The sequence below is a fragment of the Diabrotica virgifera genome, chromosome 9 (genome assembly GCF_917563875.1).
Source record: "Diabrotica virgifera virgifera chromosome 9, PGI_DIABVI_V3a".
NCBI lineage: Eukaryota > Metazoa > Arthropoda > Insecta > Coleoptera > Chrysomelidae > Diabrotica > Diabrotica virgifera.
The window spans coordinates 124,355,269-124,370,833 of NC_065451.1; the positions used below are offsets into that span (position 1 = coordinate 124,355,269).

At 36.2% G+C, this 15,565-nt stretch overlaps 1 protein-coding gene across 1 annotated transcript; it reads left to right on the plus strand.

The window, feature by feature from the left end:
- Positions 1–1,386: 1,386 nt before the first annotated feature.
- On the plus strand, positions 1,387–14,771 carry LOC126891305 (uncharacterized). The gene is made up of 3 exons (XM_050660484.1): positions 1,387–1,504; positions 12,857–13,495; positions 14,443–14,771. Exons 1-3 carry the CDS (start codon positions 1,387–1,389, stop codon positions 14,769–14,771), a joined length of 1,086 nt encoding a protein of 361 aa, XP_050516441.1.
- Positions 14,772–15,565: the final 794 nt, after the last annotated feature.

The following is a 15,565-nucleotide window of genomic DNA, read 5'->3' on the forward strand; positions in this document are numbered from 1 at the left end:
TCTCTCAAAGGTGTTTCAGATCTTCACTCACTTGTTGCAAATTTTGCTTAAGAAAATAGTTTTCTGCATCTACCACAGCATGTAATGCCAAACTCTTTGTAGTTACAGATCCCGTTGAGGTATATGGTTGTGGTTCTTCGACAGATCTATAATAATTGTACTGTATTAGTATAACACACAAATTTTTTATTATATAAATAGCTTTACATTATTTATATTATATGGATTTCCTACTATATTAAGTTGCTTTTATGTAAATGTAACAACAGAGCACTTGTTTACATTCGAATGCATTTTATTATCAGTAAACCAATTGCAAACAGTGCCCAAATCTTGCTGTAATTTATAACTATCTTCCAAGCATGATATTTCCTTGAACATTTTGAAATCATCTGCGAATATTAGACAGGATGAATGTGTAATACTCTCTGGTATAGGATTAATAAAAATGATGAATAGTAGAGGTCCTAGGTTACTCCCTTGAGCATGCTAGATGTGGGAACATATTTTAACGAATAAGTACCTCCAATCCTAACATTCTGCTCTCTTTCTCTGTCAACTAAGAGTGGAGGAAAAGGCATGCTTGTGAGGAAAACCCATACTCAGCTAATCTATCTACCAATATGCCATGATTATATAATACATATTATAAAAAGAAGTAGTTTAAGAGAATATATATTATACATACCTTGCATCATGCATTAGGACATCCTCAATGATTTCAGTAACAGACTTTTTAGTAACTTCTTTCTTTGCTCTAGTTCTTTTCTCCGGGGTTGGAAACTTTTTTGCTTTTCCTTCATTATGTACGAATAATGTAGGCCCATTCTCTTTTTTCCATCTACAAAATGCCAACTGCACAGGAAAGCCCCAGGACCTGGTTCTACTGTTCTTCTGTAAAATAGCATATGGGTCAATCTCACGAGTTGCCATTTTTTGTGTACCCTAAGGTTTGAGAACTATTAGAATGCTACAACTTGCTTTGAGTACATGTCAATTTGTTTAGAGAGCCATTAACTGTTTATTAATAAAGTAATTTTTAAGAATAATTTTGTGATTTTTCTAATAAATGTCGTAAAAGTTCAGAATTCTCAACACCGCGAAGCGTACCATCTTAATTTGTATTGGCTTATGGTCAATTTTTAGCGTAAATATATACAACAATAGATTTCTGTATTCAAATTCTATATCATCAAAGTTCTATCATCCTCAACCCCCAAAAATATATTTTTTAAAAATATTTTCAGTGCTTAAAATTTTTAAATTTCCACCCGTACCCTAATATAACCTAAACTCCGTGATTCCATCTTAAAAACCTTGTAACGTTAAAAATTTTACTTTTATGACCTTGAAACTATCGTAACGAATGTAACGGAATCTTACTATATGGCGGGAAAAGCCACGTGTGCCAGTGTTAAACGAGCCGTCGGTGACAGAAGACGTTCTGTTGACGATTGCAGTTGGTTATTTATTAGTCTCAACACCGTGAATAGAAAAAACGCAGGTAAATATTATAGTTTATTTTTTCCTTTTTTGATCTAAATACCTATATTAGTTCAGAATGTTTCTATTAGATTTTAGAAATTTATAGCTTTTCACTTTATTTGTTATCATCAATATTTGACAAAAATCTGCACTCCGTGAAGCTCAACACCGTGAATTAGTTACTTCAGGGTGTTGAGGTATCATTCACGCAGGGCCCCCGCTACCATAAGTGCAAAGTGTGTAATGCACACGGGCGCCATCTTTTAGGGGCGCAAAAATTGAGGATCAAAAATTGCAAAATATTTACAAAAAAAATCAAAAAGCAAAAATTAATTTTAAAATAAAAGTTGAGAAATTAAATAGATCAGTTTTACTTTGTTTGGATGACATTATTAGTCTTTCTATAGATATAAAATAAAAAATCCTGCTATAAAAATAACAAACACCAATTCCGTAGACAAAGCTGTAGATAAGAAATACCTAACTAAGCCCTGATTTCGTGGAAAAATTCTAAACATGTAAGTAGTAGTGTGTGGGCGGTAATTCTATCTCATCTATAAGCCAACGATTGTGTGACACTCAAATGATGAATCGACAATATTTGATAATCGCGTACCCATCAAATAACTAATTAGACCGGCATGTATCGTCGTCCCCGTTAGCGAAATTATTTCGATTCGATTTTTTTGCAAATTACTCAAAATGAGGTCTTTATAACAAATCCAGAGAGCCAGGCGGTGCCTTGGTCGAAAAATTATTAAAACAAATTCACAAAAATAATTTTTTTCATTCGAACCAATTTTTTTAGATCGCTTGGGTCATTCTGAGTAAAAAATGCCTCTTGTCATTTTTCACTAAAATTGATTGTTGTCGAGTTATACGCCATTTAAACTTTAAAAATGCGAAAAATGGCCATTTTTAAGGCTTAATAACTCGATTAAAAATTATTAATATGAGAGTCAAAAAGTCAAAGTTTAAAACCCCTCCTTCAAGATCCTGAAGAAATTTTTGTCATTATTTTATTACAAAGCTGTTGTTTTTAATTATTAACAATTAGCGCTATAGCCCAAGCTGTATCGTTGCCCCCGTTAGCGAAATTATTTCGATGGTTTTTTTTTTGCAAAAGCTTACTCAAAAAGAGGTCTTTATAACAAATCCACAGGGTTCCAGGCGGTACCTTGGTAGAAAAATTGTTTAAACAAATTCACAAAAATAATTTTTTCACTTCGAACAATTTTTTTTAGATAATTTGGGTTATTCTGAGCAAAAAAGTTCTCTAGTGATTTTTCTCTAAAATTGATTGTTGTCGAGTTAGGTATATGGCCATTTTTTCGCATTTTTCAAATCTTAAATCGCGTATAACTCGACAACAATCAACCTTAGAGAAAAATGACAAGGAACCATTTTTTACTCAGAATGACCATAATTATCTAAAAAAATTTGTTCAAAATGAAAAATTTTCGTTTGTGAATTTGTTTAAAAAAAATTGTTTAAACAATTTTTCGACCACGGCACCGCCTGTTACCCTGTGGATTTGTTAGTATTATGGTAAGTCCCGTCTAAAGGTACGTTTTTACTGGCGCGGCTCGCTCGTTTAATCGCTGAAAGATCGTCGCTGAACAGGGTTGCCAGATTGGGGTATTTTCCCACAATTTTTTGGTAATTTGAAACCGTCTAGGGCAGGGGTTCCCAAACTTTTTTGTACCACGCCCCCTCTGGTTATTTGGAGACCCCCCACGCCCCCCTACACATATCAATAATTGTCCGTATGGTGAAAATTTAAACAAGTATTACATGAAAAACGAATATAATAACTGATACAAAATTTAACATTGTAACACAGATACATTTTCAATTTAAGGAAGGTGAAACAATAGGCCTACCTACTTACAAAAACAAAACATAAAATGTAATTTAGTGAGATGGGTGCGCTTGCATGTTCTGGATAAGCTGACAGATCCTGGGTTGAGTTTCAGACAAAGCACAGCGTAGGTCACTTTCGACATCAAGTTTGTTGCGGTACTTGGTTTTGATCGCCACAAGAGTTGAAAACGCTTTTTCGCACATGTATGTTGTTGAAAAAGGCAAGTACATCCGAACAGCTTTCCCTGAAACACTAGGGTAAACTTTTAAGTACTTTAACCAAAATGAGGGCTTGTCCATTTTGTCAAAATCGTATCTTGCAGCAGAGTCATTTTTTATTTCTATTCCCTCCTCTTGCAACTCTTCTGGCAGCAACTGTATGTCCATGTTGAACGGGTCAGTTGATAGTTTGTACAACTCCTCTGACAAGTTAGGAAAGTACCTGCTGAACTCCTCCTTGAGGTTCTTCAAATGGTCAGTTATCAAGTTTTTCAAAAGCGGTCCTTCAAAAACGTCCTCAAAACATACTTCTTCTGAGACTGACACTACTTTGCTGAAACTTGAATAGTTTCTGGGATTCATTGACACTTTACGTATCCAAAGTTGTAGTTTCTCAACGTACATCTTGATGGCATCCCGATGTGTTACTATATTTGAGTCTGCACCTTGCAGTCTCAAGTTTAGGTTATTTAACGTGTCAAAAAAGTCTGATAAATAGGCCAAAATCACTTGGTTCCAGGGTTTTTTGAACTCTGCACTAAGCTCGTTTTGTTTCTGCTGTGCCAAAAACGTTATCACTTCATCACGGAGTTCAAATAGTCTTCCCAACATATTGCCTTTTGATAGCCATCGTACTTCTGTATGAAATAGCAGCGTTTTGTGATCACTTCCTAAATCTTCACACAGAATTTTAAACAGTCGAGTATTTAATGCACTGTTCTTAACGTAGTTGACTACTTTAATACAAAGCTTTAAAACAGCATTGAGTTCGTTAGGAAGAGTTTTTGCTGCCAAGGCTTGGCGGTGAATAAAACAATGAATCCCAACCACATCAGCATTCTTCTCTTTGACCAACTGCACAAAGCCTGAACGAGAACCCAGCATTGAAGGAGCACCATCTGTGCATACACCAATAAGTTTTTGCCAAGAAAGTTCGTGTTTCTTAAAAAAGTCTGATACTGCTTCCATCACATCTACAGCTTTAGTAGTGGTCAACAGCTCAGTAGAAAACATCAGTTCATCCTTCATTCTTTCATTTTCAATGTAACGAACATATACAAGCAAATGAGAGCATTGTGCTATGTCTGTACTCTCGTCAAGCTGGATAGCAAAAAACGGTGATTTTTTTATTGCATCAACCACCTGGTTTTTAATGTCCTTGGCCATATCATCAACGCGGCGTTTTACGGTGTTGTCTGAAAGTGGTATTTGTGATAGCTTTTGCCTACTATCAGTTCCAAGGACAACATCGGCTGCTTTTAAAATGCACGGTTAAACAAGCGTTTCACCAATAGTGTGACTTTTCTTTTCCTTAGCAATAATAAGAGATAATTCATATGAAGCTTCAAGCACTTTTAGAGATGACTGAACAGCAGATCCAGTGCTATCTAACTTCATGCGCTTTAAATTCTTAGATTTTGCAGCGAAAAACTCTGTAGGTTTGTCCTTTAAAGAGGCATGTTTGGTTGACAAATGTCTCAGAAGACGATTAGGCCTCATCGCGTCATTGCTTAATACCTCATAGCAAATAACGCACTGAGGGTGATCAACATTATTTTTAAGCAAGGAAACAAACCCATATTGAATATAATCGTCAATATACTTGCGTTTCTTTGCCGTGTTCATCTTCTCTGATTCAGCTTTACACAGAACTCACACCACACAAAAACAATTACTCCAATTCAAACGTCGCAGCAATTACAGAACACCCACAATACAGCAAACACGCTGACGATAATTCACGGAAAGCACTGTTGGCACAACGGACTGGCGAACGGACTAGTTACAACGCAAGCACTGAACAAAGTGCAAGGTTATTGACATTGGATTGAAGATGCGGTGGTGGTAGTGGTAGGCGGGCGTGGTAGGGGTGGAGGGACGCTCGCACTCACGCCAAGGCCAAATGGAGGTAACGGGTGGTGGGGGTCATGGATGGCGGGAGGGGAGTATTATTATGAGGAAATTATTTTTGTAATTTTTTTTATATTTATTTCACTTGGTTGTCACGCCCCCTCTGGACTTTCTCCACGCCCCCCCAGGGGGGCGCGCCCCCCAGTTTGGGAACCGCTGGTCTAGGGGAATTAAATTTGCGAATGTACATAGAACTGTATATTATACCCCCATATAATCGAAGACGATAGGACCTACGAATTATTTCCAGGGCCTCTGTTAATAAGTAGTATAATTTTGGTTTACTCTTCTTTACATATGACTACTACTTCATTAAAATGTGCCAAAAATTTAAATTTGGGAGATTTGAGCTTTAATTTGAGGGAATTTCAGTTTCTAAGTGGGAGATTTATAAAATCACATCTGTCAACTCTGTAGCTGAACAGTGAATGCGGTGTATCTGATTGTGCGTGTGGTTGTGTGGATTGTAGGAGCCGTTTTGACTGAAGCGTCTATAACCTTTGTATGGGCGAGTCGAATAATATATTGCTTATATTATTCCGACGACTTTAAAACAGTACTCCCGGTCGCCTTTCTAAAACCGGAAGTCCTAGGTCAAGTTTCTCACCTTTAGTACCATCCTTGAATGATAAGCTTTCGTTCGACATCTCATCTGTCATTCTACCTAGTGGAATGACGGAGGAGTTATTTTCACGGACGACGAACAGACGGGCAGACAGTCATGAAACCAGAAGTACGTATATATTTGTTCTCATCTTGCTATAGCGCGTCGAATATTAACATCGCTTGTACTATTGACTTTAAAATAGTACTTGCGGTTGCATTTCTAAAAGCGGAAGTCTTACGTCAAATTTTCTCACCTGTAGTAGTATCCTGGATCATACGCTTTCATTGGACACCTAATTTTCATTCTACCTGGTATAATGAGGAGTTATGTTTACGGACGGACGGACAGACGACAGACGGACAATATTAATATTATTATTCAAAGAAAACAATTATTGTTAAAATACATGCGAGCAGAGGAAATAGAGGATGAAGAAAGAATTGTCCAATGCTACAAGATTAGAAAAACATGCAATATTTAAAAGAAGACATGAAGAAGGATACTTCAAAATTGTGATAAACAACCATGTATTAGGAAATTATGAAATGATACATACTTATAAAAACAAGCTTCACTTCACAAAAATTTCTCAAATACAAAACTCCGAAACACGCACCGCCAACAAATCACACAAGCAGTATACCGCAATCAATGCTCAGATTCAGCGACGATCTTTCAGCGATTAACGAGCCAGCCGCTGCAGTAAAAACGTACCTTAATGGACAAAATTTGAAAATCGCGTTACTCTGGGTTCGCCATCCACAAAAAGGTGGGATGTTGTGAGGTGAGCAAAAATGTTCTCGGGTTAAGTCTAAACCCTCTATGTGTGAGAAGATGGTCCAGCAGAATTGATTCAATAAAGCCCCTTAAACTTTATTTAATTAAGATTTGCTATGGTGTTATTTGTTCCTATTTTGCTTTATTTGCACCTACCTTCTTCTTCTTTAAGTACCGTGCCCAAATTTTTAGGCGTGGGTAGCTTCCATAACAATTTGCCGATATCGTTCTCGATCTTGTGCGGCATGTAACAATTGATCTGCTGATAAGCCAGTCCATTGACGAAGGTTTCGGAGCCATGAATATTTCTTTCGACCAATTCCTCTTTTTCCGTCGATCTTTCCATTGAGTATTAACTGCAGCATCCTGTATCTGCTACCTCTCATTATATGCCCCAGATATTCAAGTTTTCTCTTTTTTATCATCTTCATTAAGTCACCTTCGCCTTGACCTACTCTGTTTAAGACTTCTCTGTTTGAAATGCGTTGAACCCAAGATATTCTGAGCATTCTACGATACGACCACATCTCAAAGGCTTCTAATTTGTTCATCATGTTAACCTTCATGATCCAGGTTTCACATCCATATAGTAATACAGGATACACATAACATTTTAGGAACTTGATTCTTAGTTGTAAATTCAGCTGAGAGTTGCTCAGAATAGATCTAAGTTTCATAAATGCTCCTCTTGCAATTTCTATACGAGTTTTAATTTCTTCATCCGGATTTAGTGTCTCGTTTATCCAACATCCTAGGTATTTAAAATGGTTAACTTTTGTTATTGATTCATCACTGACAATTAGTTGCATAGGGCCGACGTCTTGTTTACTAACCACAAGTAACTTTGTCTTTGTTGCATTTATGTTAAGTCCGTTATTGGAGCATTCTCTAGTGACTCGATCAATAAGGAATTGAAGATCTTCGATATAGGTCTGGATCCCGCGTATGAAAAAAAAGTTGATTAATAGCAAGCTGAAAATTTGTTAATAGCTTAAGGGTGTCTAATCGGACAAACTTTGATATATGGGAACACTGGAACAGGGGAAGTTTTAATTGTGGAACAGGTTAAAAATTTGAAACGGTCAGACCACGAAAACGGCACATGTATTTTGTCCGACAGAACAGACTTAAACTCTCCGAACAGAGATTAAACTCTTATGCAAAAATCAGACTGATATTTATCACCAAATGGCCGTTTTAATGAGTGGAACATGTAGAATATGTCAAATAACAGGAATTATGACAGGTGAAAAATAACAGCCTGATTTTTGCATGAGAGTTTAATCTCTGTTCGGAGAGTTTAAGTCTATTCTGTCGGACAAAATAAATGTGCCGTTTTCGTGGTGTGACCGTTCCAAATTTTTAACCTGTTCCACAATTAAAACTTCCCCTGTTCCAGTATTCCCATATATCAAAGTTTATCCGACTTGACACCCTTAAGCTATTAACAGATTTTCAGCTTGCTATTAATCAACTTTTTTTTCATACGCGGGATCCAGACCTAATATTTTCAGCCATGATCACGGTGTCGTCTGCATATCTGATGTTGTTAATAGTTTCTCCCCCGATTCGAACTCCACATTGTCCTTCCAAGGCTTCATTAAAAATTATTTCTGAGTATACGTTAAACAAAATTGGGGATAACACGCAACCCTGTCTGACACCTCTTTGAATGCAAATTTTGTCTGTTTCTTTGCCGTCTACTAGAATAGAAGCTTCTTGATTCCAATATAGATGTTGTAAAGGTCTCAGATCTTTATCATCTATTCCAATCATTTCTAGATATTCAAACAACCTATCATGTTGAACTCTATCAAACGCCTTCTCAAAATCTATAAAGCAGACGTAAATTGGTTTCTGTACTTCCCATGATCGTTGAAGTAATGTTAACATTGAGAACAAAGCTTCCCTTGTTCCCAATCCTTCTCTGAAACCGAATTGTTTGTTTCCCATTGTCTCTTCACATTTCTGCTTGATTCTATTAAGAATTATCTTAAGAAGTAGCTTGAGAGAGTGGCTCATGAGACTAATTAGTCTAAAGTCTTTACATGATGATGTATTAGGTTTTTTTGGGAGTGGAATAAATGTAGACTCCAACCATATCTGTGGCAGCATTCCAGTCTCGTATATATGGTTATAAATGTTTGTTAATTGTGAGACATTATCGTCATCCAGAAGTTTGAGCCAGTCTGATGGTATTTGGTCAGGGCCTGGAGATTTTCCATTTTTGCTCTGTTTGATGGCTTTCTCTACTTCCGCTTTTAAAATACTAGGACCAGTATTCGTATACTTTGTGGTGTTAAGTGGTGGCCTCGTATCCAGAAAGAGCTCTTTTATACAGTTAGTCCATTCTTCCTTTTTTTCATCCAAGTCGAGAATTATGTTACCTTTGGAGTTTCTCATAAAGTGAGGAGTTCTTTTTCTCTGAGTGTAGGTAATTTCTTTAAGCTTTTTATGTATATTAAACTCATCATGTTTTCTTTGTAGTTCTTCCATTTCACGACATCTTTGTTCCATCCAGTCCTCTTTTGCTCGCTTAACCTCGTATCTTATTTGTCGATATATCTCTCTATACCGAATCTCGTCTTTGTTTTTCCAATTTCTTCTTTGTTGAATAAGGTCTAGTATTTTATCGGTCATCCAATCCTTTTTCTTTATTGGGTCTTTTTCTGGTTTCAAAACTTCGTTTGCTATGGTAACCATGGCGGAATTCATGATATCTAGATTTTGACCGATATTTTCTTGTTCAGATCTTTCTAACTGTTTTTTAATCTCACAATTTATCTTATTTTCGAACTCATCTGCTATTACGGCATTTCTTAGGAGTCGAGTATTAGGTTTCTTCTGCGTTGTGGGGGCTTTTATTCTTTTTAGTTTTAGTTTGAATCCAGCACAGAGCAGATTATGGTTAGTTGCTGCGTCTGCACTTGGGTATGTTTTTGCAGATGTAATACTGTTTCTAAACCTTCTATTAATGATAATGTAGTCAATTTGATTTCTGACTATCTTTCCCTCTTGATCAGCTGGAGATTTCCAGGTATATAGTCGTCTTTTAGGTTGCTGAAACAAAGTATTTGCTATAATGCATTTCTCTTCTTGGCAGAACTGTATTAGTCTTTGCCCTCTTTCGTTCCTTTCTCCAAGTCCATTCTTTCCGGTTATATCTTGTGTGATTTCGGCACCAACTTTTGAGTTGAAGTCTCCCATAATAATTGTAGCTTCATGTTTTTTGTGCTCCGGAGAATTTGTTTAATTTCGCTGTAGAATTGCTCAATTTCTTCATCTGGTTTGTCAGCTGTTAGTGCATAGACTTGTATTATATTAATATCCAGCAGTTTATTTTGCAGCTGAATCATCATGATACGATCATTGAAGGGGACGAAATTTCGGATACAGTTACGAATTTCTTCTTTGACAATGATTGCGACTCCGTTACGTTTGGGTCCTTCTGCCTTTCCCGAGTGGTATACAATGTATCCATTACTCTCAAACATGTTTGACCCTAGCCATTTCGTCTCGCATATACCTAGGATAGGAATGTCTAGTCTGGCCATTTCTAGCTGAATATTTTGTAATTTTGCACCTTCAAACATAGTTGTTACGTTCCACGTAGCTATCTTGTGGATTTCCACGACACGGGGTTTTCGTGTGTTGACGACCTGAGAGGCCCCGTGGTCTCGTTGTGATCTTCCTCCCCTGCCGGATCTTGGATTCCGAAGTCCATGATCATTAAATGTATGTATAGTTTCCTTATCTGTCATGGGAAGCTGTACTAGAGATATCCACAAGGATCTTTAATGTAGTGGTTTCTCCTGGCCTTCTACATCCTGATGCCGTTGACCATTTCCTGGTTCCTCCGCCTTTGAGACCGATTTCTCGGTCTCAGGACAACAGAGTGCCCTACCACTCACCAACTCATCCGCCCGAAGCCGTTGGTCAGTAAGTGGGGGATTGCTTATACCGGCAATCATTCGGTGAGAAGTATTGATAGAGTGATAGAAGTAAAAAATAGTGACCCGTCTGCCCTCGGAAACCTAATAGCCATTCGGGGTCGGAAAAAGTAAGAATTGGCCAAGTGAGGCCGATAGGAAAGATTAAAGAAATTTTACTCAAGACAAGTTGAAAGAGAGTAAAATGTGAAGGCCCTCATGACTCGCCAGATGCGACTCATGAGAGTATGAGTATTTTTCACCTTTTGTTCCCGCTCATACATCGGGGTGTTGACTACAGACTGTATGGCTTGTCCAGCGTACCATAGCATGATGCAACGAAATGCATGCACTCCCATATAATTTTGGAGCCCACACATTCCCGACATCATGGCCTGACCTACCTACCTACCTTCAAAAAAAAAAATAAAAAAAAATTATCAAAATGCCTTAAGGCCGCGTCCCACCATCAAATAATTTGATCAAACTGATTTTAGCAAACTAAAAGTGACAGTTAGTGACGTCACATCCTGAGTGTTCATTGTGGATAATAATGAAAAATTTTAATTTTAAATAAAGTACAAACAAGTTATATATATATATATATATAGTTTAGCTCTCCAGGCCTAGAAGGCCCATGGCTTGGTTTACTATTCCTTTCCAATCTCTCCTATTTGCTGCTTTATTTTTCCAATTTGTGATTTTCAGTTCTTCTATGTCTTTTTCAACATCTTTCTTCCATCTGGTTTTCGGTCTACCTTTCTTCTTCTTTCCTCCTATTCCTCCCGTTAGTATTTTTTTGGGAAGTCTCGTGTTTGGCATCCTTTGGATATGTCCCAACCATCTCAGTCTTTGTGATTTTACGATCCCTACTATGTTTGGTTCACCATACATCCTCTCCAATTCCACATTTGGTCTTCTTATCCACATTCCATTCCATATCTTTCCGCCAAATATTTTTCTTAGGACTTTTCTTTCCCATACTTTAAGCATGACTTGCTCGGATTTGTTCATCGTCCATGTTTCACTGGCATACAAGACTATAGGTCTTATCACTGTCTTGTATATTCTTATCTTAGCCCCTCTAGATATGTTCTTATTTCTCAATAAGTTGTTTAGAGCAAAGATACAACGATTGCCAGCCATAATTCTCGCTTGGATTTCTTCTTTTATATTTGGTCTCCTAGTGAATGTCGCTCCTAGATATTGGAATCTCTCTACTTCCTCGAATTTATATATTTTTGCCTCTGTGTTTATTGTCAGGTATTGTCCTTGTGTGTATTCTCGTTCTGTCCATTCCATATATTTAGTCTTTTCTTCGTTTATGTATATCCCTTTCTTTCTTCCTATCGCCTCTAGTCTTTTTAGTATTTCTTTTAATTCTTGTTTGCTTCTGGCTATCATTACTATGTCATCAGCGAATGCCAAGCATTGGTGTTTTCGTTGGTATACAAGTCCTGTCCTGTTAATTTCGGCTTCTCTGATGACTATTTCAAGAAGGATACTAAACAACAGTGATGACAGTGGGTCTCCTTGTCGTACCCCTTCACCGACCCTAAACTTATCTGTTTCCTTTCCATTTATTTTAACCCTGTTCTCTGTTTCTCTGAGTGTAACTTTTACCATCTTTATTAATTTTTTACTAATTCCAATTTCACATAGTGCTTTGTATATTTCTTTTCGTTTAACTCTGTCAAAAGCTAACAAACAAGTTAGACAACTCAATACAAATATACTGATAGTGAGAGCACAGGTTTTTAGAATTTCAAAAAAACTGCAATTGTGACGTCACTTTGACGTACTTCCTCAAGTACGTCAAGTTTGCTCAAACTGTTTGATCAAATTATTTGACGGTGAGACGCGGCCTTTAAGGGGCGCCAAAATCATTTTTTGCACACAGGCGCCAGTAATTCTTACGGGGGCCCTGCATTCACGGAGTTGAAATAAATCTCAATTAAACATTAATATTTTTTGTTAATAATATTATTTTGGTGTATTTATTTATTATGTTGAATATGACACAAAATTTACGATAATTGCTGACATTTACTCAATTCTTTTTAAGATTTAATATGGTGTCAAAAGATGAAAATCAAAAGCGAAGACATAACAATAGAAGCCATGAGGAGGTTGCGCGAAGCAAGAAAAAAAGATCCAGAGCTATATGAAGAAGAAAAGCGAAAAGAAAGAGAGCGATGGAAAAGACGTAAAGAACAAGGAAAAATTAAAAATATAGACCAAATGACAGATAGAGAAAAAAGAAAACAACGTAAAAAGTGGAGAGAAAGCAGCAAACAAAATTACGATAAAACAAAGCAAGCCAAGAACCTCTTAATAAAATTATCTGAAGAAAGTCCTCCCCCAAGTCCTGTTCCAGAGCAGTTGCTTGATCAAGCAGGTCCTTCAAATCAAAATGAAGATGGCAGAGTTCGAGAAGGGCGGCTAAGAAGACGAAGAAAGTTAGAGAAATTAAATAAGGAAATATTAAGTTTGAAAATGCGATTAAAGATTGAAGAGAATAAGAAACTGAAATACAAACAAAAAGTAAAGCGACTAAAATCGAAGTATGAAAACACAAAGCCCACTCCTATAAGAAATGTAGAAAATTTGTTGGAAAAGCAAAAAGTTAGCCCTGCAGTTAAAAGAAGACTAGTATTTGGAGAGGTCCTAAAAAAACAATTAACAGAAAACTATAAAGAAAAAAGTACGTTTAAAGAAAAACGTTTGTTTTGGAATAATGTGTTTGGGCAAAAAGTAACAAAATTTAAAAAAAAAAGTCAGCTACAACAAGAAGTATCGTGCTTTGTTAGAAATAAAATTGGCAATAAGAAGAGAATAGAAAAGCTTAATTAATAAAATAAGACATCTTGTCCGCTCATTTCTTGAAAATGATGAATGTAGTAGATTGTGTACTGGTAAATTTGATTATGTACGACGTAACAAAATCAAAAAACAAAAAAGAGTATTAAACGACACACTGAAAAATTACAATTAGATATTTTTAAGCAAACACAACATCAAAATATCCTATGCGACTTTTTGCAGATGTCGACCATTTTGGATCGTACAACCGTCTGTTGCTAAACGTGACACATGTTTGTACATTTTACATACTAATTTTACCTTGATTGTCAGAAAATTAAAGATTCTTGGCATGATTTCTGAAAATACTCCTCAAGAAGTTTACAAAGGTATAAGTTGTCCTGGAAACACAATTGATGAAAAGTGCCTGGAACGCTCCTGTTTGAAATGCAAAGAATTGTCTGTTCAAATAAAGTTAAATGATTTAGAAACTAAAGATACAATAGTGTATGAAAAGTGGGTATGGGCCATTCCACGAACATACGCCTGTTTTGGATTACTTCGACAACGAATATTTTACTGTGCAACATAAGAAGTACGAAAGTAAATGGCGCTAATAATTATTTCAATAAACAACAATGTAATTTACAATTTACTTTCGTTCTTCTTATTTTGCACAGTAAAATATTGGTTGTCGAAGTAATCCAAAACAGGCGTATTTCGTGCAATAGGGTATAACGAGAAAGGTTGAACTTGTTATCAAAGGGCAATCGAAGATTTGCAACAAAACTGTAAAGGAAAAATTTAGGACAACTAAGAATGAACTGGCAAATCTTAAACCTTTTTTAGTCCACATCAGAAACATTATTCATCAACAAAGAACAATAAAAGCTATTAAAACAAATTTACGGTCTGACGAAGTTTTAATACATTTAGATTTTTCTGAGAATTACAATTGCAAGTACAATGAAGAAGTACAATCCGCTCATTTCGGGGGATCAAAGCCCCAACTTTCACTCCACACAGTAGTTACTAGGGATTGCAATCCGGTATGGTTTCGAATCCGGCCGGATCCGGTCGGATTTACGATAATCCGGCCGGATCCGACCGGATTGGCAGTATACCTGATTATATTTGCAATTTGCGGTATTGCCATTGGCACTGGGAAGATACACTAAGTAAAGTATTATATATGATTTAAAACATAAAAACATAAATAAAACATTAATTTTTGCATAAGAACATAAACTTTTTATACTTTAACTATAATTAATAAACAAAAACAAACACATAATTAAAAAAGTCAATTTGATTTTTGCATTTGAAAATATGAACGAAGGAAACATATTGTATTAATTGTGTCGTCTCCTAACCTACTTCTTAAAGAAGTACAAATATATCCTGCAGCCGAGAAGGCCCTTTCTGCCTCAACACTAGTTGGCTTAATGGTCAATAAATAGTTATATAGAAGGGTTAAATACGTTCCTTTTATTCCATCTAATTCGTAACATGTCATTTCCCTTTGTAATATTTTTTCAAAATCGAGGGCTGTTTTGTAATGTGTTTGCTTGCCGTATTTGTAATCTTTCATTTCGTGATTGATTTGATTTTCTAATTCTTCTTTTAATGTTAAATTAGTTTTCACCAATTCGGAATCTGAATCAGAGCTGCCATCTTCTTCTTCCGAAGTTTTTACATTTTCCTCATCATTTGTTGTAAGTCTCTTTAAAATTTCTGTCATTTTATGTCGCATGAAAGTTTTCTTTGGCATGAAAAATGTATCATCAGATTGTTTTGAATATTCATTATACTTTGCTGGATTTTGTAAATAAATTAATATACCGGTCATAAAAGTCCGGCGTTGTTTTATTTTTTCACGTAATGTGTCTGCTAATTCGCCACTGAAGGTCGTGCCTTGTTTGTTTAATTGTTCTAAAATAAATTTTAAGGTTGTATCTGCAGTCAGAAGGGT